At 43.7% G+C, this 9,977-nt stretch overlaps 1 protein-coding gene across 1 annotated transcript in view; it reads right to left on the bottom strand.

Moving 5' to 3' along the window:
• Positions 1 to 1,472: 1,472 nt before the first annotated feature.
• Positions 1,473 to 9,977, bottom strand: part of LOC114502677 (ectonucleotide pyrophosphatase/phosphodiesterase family member 7-like) — a 34,990-nt gene continuing 26,485 nt past the window's right edge. Inside the window, exons 3-6 of the mRNA XM_036020951.1 lie at positions 7,871 to 8,497; positions 4,707 to 4,944; positions 3,238 to 3,361; positions 1,473 to 1,623 (exon numbers count right to left, since the gene is read on the bottom strand). Coding sequence (XP_035876844.1) covers positions 1,554 to 1,623; positions 3,238 to 3,361; positions 4,707 to 4,944; positions 7,871 to 8,497 — 1,059 coding nt within the window. The 3' untranslated portion in view covers positions 1,473 to 1,553. The remainder of the gene's footprint in view (positions 1,624 to 3,237; positions 3,362 to 4,706; positions 4,945 to 7,870; positions 8,498 to 9,977) is intronic.

Here is a 9,977-nt window from a genome sequence, read left to right as displayed (position 1 = left end):
TCCCAAACAACATAAATTATGATAGTGCAGTAGGGGGAGGCCTTGAAAGTCTGTGTGTAACATCTCCACTGGCTGGGAAAAGGAAAAGCTTGAGACTGTGTATTTGTCCCAAGGCCTGGAGCGGGGAAGGGGTCTAAAGAAAGGACCATAAACAACTTTGGTTAACTGCCTGCCTCCTGATACCTACGAAATGAACGAATAGAGTCTAGATCAAGATCAGGATTCCGGCTAACAGATCCCCACATATACCTATGTTTAGGTAGTCATGTCTTCATGGAAGGCTGGCACCACCTTTAACCACCAATCAAAATGCAACTTCTTCACCCCCACCCCACCAATTATAGAAGTCCTCAGAACAAAGGACTCTCTTAGCCTCTCCTCAGGGCTCTCAGCTCCCACACAGGGGTGGGGTTGGGGGTGAGGTTGGGGGTGGGGTTGGGGGTGGGAGGGCCCTGGCCTCTTGGCCTCTGGCAGGGGGGCCTCTGGCCACCAGGTCCCTGGCCACCCCCTTTTGGCCACCCAGCCTCTTACTACCTGGGTGCTGGCCACCCAGGCCTTTAACCACCCTTGCTTTTGCCCTCCCATTCACTAATAAACTTTGCTTACATGGTAATAGACTCACTGACTTGTAATTCTTCATTGTGTCGGCAAGAAGAATCAAGGTTTCTCCAGTAACAACACAAGGCAGGAGTTCTCACTCCCCCAGCTTTTGGGTCTATCCCTAACTCATGGGGACTTTTGTTCATCAAATACTTATGGAGCACTTATTATATGCTTGGCACTGCCAGGCACTGGGGATGCAACAGTGAGAAAAACCAGGAGTGGTCCCTGCTGTCCAGGAGCTCAGGGTCTCTTGAACTAATTATCACACAGATAAATGCAGAAGCATGATGAGCACATGGAGCTGAGTGGGAGTTCTCACTCTGGAGGAAAAAGGAATCTGAAAAAAGAGTAAGAGGGCTCTTGGGTGTTGTGGGGTGGTACAGAGGTAGGGTTGGGGAGGAAAAGAATTATTTCTGTTCGATATTGTTATGTCTTGAGTGAAAGTCAGGGCAGACAGTTCACAAGTCACCAGTGCTGCCTCTGGGCTTTGAACTCTGTTCAGAGTTTACACAGTTACCTTCCCAAATCTCTCATAAAACTCCACTTAGAGGCATCTTGAGAGCTAATTTGTTAAATATACTTGCAGAAGGTAAATGAAAGGACAGATTAAATCTCATTACCCCTTTTGGATGAGAATACCAGAGCCCTGCTCAGCTGTGAGAACAAGAGAGGAGAATTAATTCTAATGGAATGTATTTATTCTCTCATATCTGTTGTGCTTCTTCCACAACCAAGTGAACACAGGATCTGACACAAAAATTGTTCCTCGTTTATTCCTGTAACACTGTTGACTTAAATAAAGAAGAAGCTGTGCTGTGGTTATTGCTGTGTTTTTACATGAAATTGATAGTTTCTCGTTCTGAGATGTCGCATGAACCCTCTTCAGTCACAGTGTCCTGAGAAAGAGTCACCTGTGATACAACTATGAGTCTTGACTTTGAGCCTTGTTCCTAAAAGGATGTCTTGGGGAGCTGGGCCAGGTGTGTTGGTTCATTTTTGTTGTTTTGATCAGCTCTCTGCCTGTAGGAGAAAACCAATGGGAATGGGTCGGTTAAACTCATAAATATAGGGTTTATTCTATGAACACACATAATAGCTATTAATTACCTTTCCTCTGTGGAGCCAAAGGACATGTATAGTCAATGCCATAGTAATACTGTATGATGTTATACTACGATATTAATAAACCTAGGCTGGCCCAACTTGTCCTAATGCCACAGCTGGGAGGCAGATTGGGGAAGGACCCTGAGTGGGCAACAGCATTGATCTGCACCCAGAAGAAAACTATCTTTGCGTGTGAGCTCTCAGGAGGACAAAGGTGATACATTCCAGGTCTGAATCTGGAAGGATCAAGGCACTGAAGGGGTGTCTAATGTTCTATGAACCTCAAAGGTGTGGTACATTCAGGCATAAGTGACAATTAGGACTGCTCTTTAACACAGGTAAAAATTCTAGGTTGTGTTAATATGGAGAGAAGCATTAGGGCACATCCCAGTGGTCCTTCCAGTGGCAAGAGGGAAGATGTGTTAAAGATTCAGCTTCTGGATGTGAGGATTTCAATAATAAAAATGTCTTTATGGAATGGCTGCCTTTTATAAGTTATGCTGTGGGCATGGCAATTTAATCAGTACCTTGCAGTTTTTCCTGTATCTCTCCTATGGCTAATGGTTTCAGTAAAAAAAGACCAATTGATTTCTTTCTAAAATGTTGCTTCAGGGTGTAGAGACCTTTATAGGTCATGTTTCAACTTACAGGATAATTTTATAGTTTAAATATAAATTACGTTATACGTGGGCTTTGAAATGGAGTTAAGGACAAAGTTCCAACTTTCCTTAGTTTATAGTGTTCTCATGCTATGTTAAAGTAGAAGAATGGTCAGGGTGGGGTATAATAACACAGGAGGCTCAGTCTATTGATAAATTATTGAGATGCAGAAAACAGTGCACTGGGATCATATAATGCTTTGATTGGTGGCAGGACCAACATTATGGGTTGAATTATGTCCCCCCAAAAGATACCTAGGAATGTGACCTTATTTGGAAATAGGGTCTTTGCAGATATAATTAAGATGAGATCATATTGGATTACAGGGAGCCCTAAATCCTATCACTGGTGCCCTTAGGAGACAGAGACACAGGGAGGAGGCGGCTGTGTGAGGCTGGAGGCAGAGATTGGAGAAAGAACATCGAGGATTGCTGGCAACCACCAGAGGCTAGAAGAGGCAAGCAAGGACCCTTCCCTACAGGTTTCAGAGGGACCATGGCCCTGCCAACACCTTGATTTTGGACTTTTAGCCTCCAGATCTGTGTGAAACAATACATTTCTGAGCTTTAAGCCACCCAGTTTGTGGTGCTTTGTTATGGAAACCCTAGAATACTACAAACAGTGCATAATTTGGGGTGGGGGGGGAGGGGAAGGCAGTGCAAAATGAAAATGCAGGGTCCTTGTTGAAAATTAAGAATTTTGAGACTGTGACAGTAGATTATTAAACCAAGCTGCTGTCTCTCCTGAGCCCTGGGCCCAAGCTTGCTCTGGTTGCTGGGCTCTCAAAGTGCTGGACACCCCGTGGCAGGAAATGGTTGAAATGGATTATTACTCTGTGTACCAACCACAGGAACCCCAAAGGCCACTCACTTCTTTTTCCGACGAACCGCTGTGTATATCACGCTCGTGACAAACAGAACTGCAAGAACTCCTGTGACAACCCCAAGACCTATTGCTGTGTTTCGGAGAGCAGAGGTCTTCTGCATCTCTCCTCCTGTTAAAAAAAAAGTCAGATGGTTTTTAATTGTCCAATTATTAAGATGCTATTTCAGCTGCTCCTGGGTCCCTGGGAAGTTTCCCATCCAGGCAGTAGTGGATATTAATTATGGAAATGAAATGTACATTTAACCCAAGAAAGTGCTCACTGTAGAGAAATCTCACAGGGCAAGTTGTTGAAATCTGATTTACTAAACGGCCTATTTGCCAAATGACCCATTTGCCTAATGACTGCTTTGCCAAATGACCAATTTGCTAAAAGCCAACTCACGGAGAATCAGTTGTGGAATGTCCTGCTAGCGGTGGTAACTGATGGTCAGACACACCTTACGCTGGCGGCCAATGTACTATGGGACAGAAGGAGGGCCCAAATAGTTGAGCAAAACCCTAAAGTTAAAAAAAATCCTCAGTAATTTTGTGAAGCGGTCATTTATTTAATTAGTTTTCTGCAAAATGGCCTGCTTTCTGTAAGTTCACAAGAAGATTGTGGGCAGTGGCTTGGAAGAAGGGAAAAGGGTGCAGGAAGCTATTCTTTTTTTTTTTTAAAGATTTTATTTATTTATTTTTAGAGAGGGAAGGGAAGGAGAAAGAGAGAGAGAGAGAAACATCAATGTGCAGTTGCTGGGGGCCATGGCCTGCAACCCAGGCATGTGCCCTGACTGGGAATTGAACCTGCGATACTTTTGTTCGCAGTCTGTGCTCAATCCACTGAGCTATGCCAGCCAGGCCTAGGAAGCTATTCTTGATACTCTGCTCTGCTTGAGGGTGGTTGCTCTGAGCACTTGATAAATCATCGGGCAGTATCTAAGTCTCTCCCGGCAGAAGGAAAGCTGGCCATTGTTTGCAAACAACTGAATTCCAGAGATGATTCCTTTATTCCTTTATGTCACCCAGATTTGGAATTTTGAAGTCTTAAGAATTAGCAACCTCATTTACAGGGGCCCCTGCCCCTTTCTTTCAGCAATGAGTGGAATGGGCAAGCAGCATTTTTCCAGGCAGTAGCATGCATGGAGTTGTAGAAGGAAGGCTAATTTTTGGTATTTATAAGGGACATCTGGGGGCAGACTGAACACAGTTTCTGGGGATCAGGATTATCCTCTAACTTCCTCTATGGAGAGCCTTCCCTTTGCCCCAGAGGCACTATGTAAAATGTCACCAGCCTGTCCTCTGCTATCTTTTTAGAACTGCTGATATCTTGAGCTGGGGGTGTGGAAGCTGCTGGGAAACAGGATTATTCTGCTTGATTTTGCCCCCTCTCCAGGAGACTCCATTATGAATCTATTGCTTCTCAGGACAAAACAAACTACACTGCCAGTTTTCTTGTGGTTGCATTTGTATCTCACCTGGCTGCTGGTCATGAGAAGCCACAAGCATTTCCTGGGTGACTGCCAGAGAGCCGTTGTGGGGTTCAGGGGTAACCCCCAGGAGCTTACACATGAGTGGGTAGATATGTATGCTGTCAAAAGGCTCAGCCAGGTGATTCTTCTTGAAATCTGGCCCGAAAGCTCTGAATATGGTCTTCATGTCCATGTGGACATTATCAAAACCATGATCTCCTTTGTTGAAATATATTATAAGTCGCTGAAAAATAACAACAAAAAGCCATTTTAGATCCCAATTCACTGAAAGAAAACTGCTCCTTAGTTAATATCATGCTTGTCAGATCCATGAAATCTTTGAAAATTTAAATGACAAGGCAGGACACTGCTTTTAGCAGTGGCAGACAGAAGAGCAAGGAGTGAAAGATCTCCAAGAAAGAATAAAGAAAGCATGCCCATTAGAAACAGCAAGAAGATAACACGGTAACAATACTGACGATAACAATAAGCTCAAGCATAGAGTTCTTACCATATACGATGAATGGTTCTGAAATACACACACACACACACACACACACACACACACTCTTTTTACCCTCACAGTGGCCCAGCAAGGGCACTATTATCATCATCCCTATTTTGAAGATAATGAAAACTGAGGAACGTGCTTGGAGTCATGTAGTAGCAAGATTTGGAGCGGATCTCTGAACCCAGCCTGCCTGGTTCTAGAGCCAAGTACCTGAATTTTGTCACATATAATGCACACTTGTTTTGCCCAAAAGTTTTAGGGAAAAATGAGAATGCACATTATACGTGGGTGCAATGACTACATACCATGGGCCTAGTAATCACATATATAATACACACCAAAACATGGATGCGCATTACACATGGCAAAATAGGATATTTTTTTTATGGCACAGAAGTGGGTATATATATTTTTCAGGGTGGGGGAAAGTTCAGAAAGGAGGGAATAAAGACTGCAGGTAATTGTTTAATGAATGACAGATAGGTTTTTGGCTGTGCCCCTTTTCAAATGACTAAGTAACATCAGTCACAACACTGTTTATATTTTGTTATGACCAACAGATATTCTAGCATGTAAGAAATGTGATGCTCTGAGCTCTGGAAAGTTGGTCTCATATTTGGCCTGGTGAACGGAGAAAGCTCCTGTCACTCAGCTCAGGCTCCCTCGCCCTTGCTGAAGAAACCAGTCCAATGACCTTTGAGGCCACGAGGCAGCCCATAAAGAGCAAGTGCCTGAGCGATGGCCTCATATAGTTTGTAGGCTCCTTAGCACCTGCAGAAAGAAGACAGCATCCACTCCATACTTCAAGGCAGGCAGGTAGATGGCAATCGGAGAAAGTATACTTAGTGGGATGTACTGAGACCAACAAACATTCTTTCTAATGGTCAGTTTGCCAGAAGATTAGACTGATCACAGCATCCTATTCCCTCAAACTATCTGATTGTTCATGCTGGGAATGTGACGTCCCTCTGAACAACTGTATATATTACTTGCAACCTATTACATCATGAACCAGGTTTACAAAGAGGCCACTGACTCTGGAATCTCTCCTGGAGAGGCCTTAGCTTCAGGTGTACATCCTCAGGGTTTTAGGCTACTTGAGGGATTACAAAATACCAATAAATTGTTGCATTTTATTGTGAATACTTCTACCACCATTAGACAATAACCTAATGAGTTTTCCAATACCTGTTATACTCGGGACTTGTAGTAAGCTGAGAGTATACAGATTACAAACATAATTATAATGTTTGGCTCCTGTCCACAGCCTTAGACAGGAATTCTTCAAGCTGTACCTGAGACGGTCTTTTGTTGTGGATATTTGAACATCTCCTCAGCTTTGTTCTGCCATGAATTATTGGTTGGTAGGTAACAGGAACTGCACCATTTCACTTACGTCTCACAATTAGCATTGATTTTGGTATTTTCTTCTTTAGACTTGCTTATTTTTCTCATGACAGCTTTGTTGAGATATAACTCATATACCATACAATTTACTCATGTAAAATGTACAACTGGATGATTTTTAGTGCATTTACAGAGCTGTCCAACTATTACCACAATCAAGTTTAGAAGATTTCTGTCACCCCCCAAAAGAAACCCTGTGGCTTCCTTAGTCATTCCCCACTTGTCCCCCCAAGTCCTCCCTACTCCTGACTCTAGACAACCACCAATTTTTGTTCTGTCTCTATAGATTTGCCTGTTCTGGATGTTTTATTTAAATGGAATCATACAATATGTGGTACTGTGTATTTAACTTCTTTCACTGGGCATAATTTTCTCAAGGTTTATTTGAGTCGTAGCATGTATCAGGACTTCGTTCCTATTAATGGCCATATAATGTTCCACTGTATGGATGTACCATATTTGTTCATCCTTTCATCAGTTGGTAGGCATTTGGGTTGTTTTCACTGTTTGGTTATTGTGAGTGATGCTGCTGTGAGCATTTGTCTATAAATTTTTGTGTGAACAAGATTGCTTTATAAAAAATTATTTATTTATGGAGAGGGGAAGGAAGGGAGGAGAGGAAGAGAAACATCAATGTGTGGTTGCCTCTGGCATGCACCCCACCCAGCCAACAACACAGGCATGTGCCCTGACTGGGAATTGAACCAGCCACCCTTTGGTTCACAGGCCAGCACTCAATCCACTGAGCCACACCAGCCAGGGCTGCTTTTTTTTTTTTTTTTTTTTTTTTTTAATTAAACAGAAAACAGGTGCAAAGGGAAACCAGAAGATTTTTTTTTGTATGTATGTGACTCTCCTGGTGATCTGTGCATGATAATCAGGCATTCATGCTTGGGTTTAGACTTCAGCCTTACACGTCTAATCCCAAATCACTTCAATCTAGCTCTGGTTTCTTCCTCATTAAACTGAGGGAGATAAGAGCATCTGTCTTTAGGGTTGTTGGAAAGAGAAGATTGAAATAACTCATTAAGTTTTTGGCACAGTGCTGGACACTTAGCAGTGGCTAAGTTTGTCATTATCATTGCATAATGCTAACATGGGTTGTGGGGTGGGGTGGTGGGGAACACATAGAAAACAGTGGGTTACCGCTCATTGCACATGCACTTATGTTTTGATGTTTTCCAGAGCCATCACTCCCTAGTGGTTGTCTCCCAGATCCAAGATTACTTAATTCATTTTAGAATCAACTCACCCCATTAATGTTATAACCAGAGTCGGCAAACATTACAATTGGCAGGACCCGCTCGTGCTTAGCAAAATGGAAGCGTTCTGGAAATTCCTCCTTCTTATAGACATTGAGATGAGGGTGTGCATTCTTCAGTGCTTGGTAAAGGGCTTCCTCTTTCCCTGGTATGGGCAGGATCATCCCAAAGCCTCCATAGTCCACAATATCAAACTTAACCAAGTCCTTGTACCTGATGTAGTTGGTCAAGAGGATCTCAGTGACATTGGGCTTCTTTTTCACTGTGGTCATGCCGTGGTCTGATGTGATGATGACATTGAGGTGCTCAGTCAAGCTGTGCCTCTCAATGGCTTCCAGTAGGTACCCAATGGTTCTGTCGATTTGCTGAATAATTACCCTTCGGTTTTCCGTCTCAGGCCCATACCGGTGCCCCACATTATCTGGCTCTCCGTAGTACAGAGTCACAAAGTCAAAGTCTTCCTTAGTGAACCAGTTCATTACAATATCAATGTTCTCCCTCCACTCTGTCTCATTGCTGTTCGGGTGAGAGTAAGACTCCACCAGGGACCTCTGGATGGCTTCTCCTTTGTATTTAGCACCTCCCCCGGGATAGTGGAATGATGCCGTCTTCCTCCCCTGCAAGCACAAGAAGAAAATCTCATCAAAGCCATTTCTCATATCTTTCTCATAATAAGCAAAGCCCAACTTGTTGACATCCCTGCCCTCATCCAGAGATTTCGAAAACACATGAGCTTTGGAGCCATGGGGTTTAGACATGGGGTGAAGCCAAGGATTTAATTCTTGGCTTCACCAGGATTTCACTGAATCTAAACCCCTGTTAGTTGAAAGACATGCCACTATTTTAGACACTAACAGGAAGAACAATGCTGCCAATGAAATCACGACACTCCAGTGATTGGAAGATGTATTCTAACTTCAGAGATGGCAGAATGAAAAAAAAGTTCCTTAGAATGGAGGAAAATGGCCTTCTAAGCTGGTGATAGTGAGTTCTTTAATCTATTATGATTCACTGTTTCTACATGTAAAAATGCCAAAAAGTTGATGGAGTTTTTGTGAGGTTTGAGCTAGATAATTTGAAGATGAAGTGTTGGGCATTGTGTTTTGGCACATAGTAGGCACTCTTTGCCTCCAGATATAACAAGCCACCACAGGCCTGACCCAGTGTGTGTAGTGGACAGTTAACATGTTTGCCTGCCCAGCATCCACTCCCTTGTCTGCTGGTTAGAGCCCCCTGACTTTCCCTGGAGACACTTCTCCCTGTCCTTGCTCCGTGCCAGGCTCAGGATGTATTGGTTCCACATCTGGCTCCTGATGTGGGATGAGGCTCTAGCTTGGCTACAGAGGACACTGCATCATCTGGTCACTGTAGTTAGTTCAGCCTTGGGCCCATGTCACAGTAAAGGTAATAAAATATGATCTTGGTACTTCCTCTGGAGCTGTTGGAGAGGGGAGAGCTGCCCTACTGGTTCCCATATCTAATTCTTTTAAAATTTGTAGCAGTTTGTAAGAAGGGGGAGATTGCTATCTTGTTCCCTGTTCAGATGTTTGCTCAACCACTGGGCCTGATGATCTGCCTAGAGGCAGAACAGTATGGTAGTTAAAAGCATGCTCTGATGCTGGATTGCCCAGTTATATCCTTTTCCACCACTTGGATGCATGTTACACTCTCCACCTCAGTTTCCACATCTGTAAAATTGGGATGATTATGCCACTTCATGGGCTGGCCGTGAGAACTAAATGCATGTAGAGCACATTAGTAACTATTTAATGAGTTTAGCTGTGCCTGGAGGCAAAGAGCATTGGGCGAGGAGGCATGGTCAGGTGAAGAGGGGGCCAACGATTGTTTCCTTTAGTTTCTGTCACCTGTGGGGCACTGAAGGTGAATCTGGAATATACCTATATACCCCAGGGCTGGGGATTGCAGGGAGGGAAGATGAGGTTGAGGCCTTTAGTAATGGCAGAAATGACTGCAGAATGGGACATCGGGCTCTTCACATAGGAGGAATGGCGTGGGCTGGCCATGAAATGTGACTGAGTTTTGCAAGGCCCCAGAGAGGCCTGGGATTGCTGCTTGACACTGAGACTCTTGTCAGTG

The sequence above is a fragment of the Phyllostomus discolor genome, chromosome 3, assembly GCF_004126475.2.
Source record: "Phyllostomus discolor isolate MPI-MPIP mPhyDis1 chromosome 3, mPhyDis1.pri.v3, whole genome shotgun sequence".
Taxonomy (NCBI): domain Eukaryota; kingdom Metazoa; phylum Chordata; class Mammalia; order Chiroptera; family Phyllostomidae; genus Phyllostomus; species Phyllostomus discolor.
This window is presented reverse-complemented; position numbering and strand designations above follow the sequence as displayed.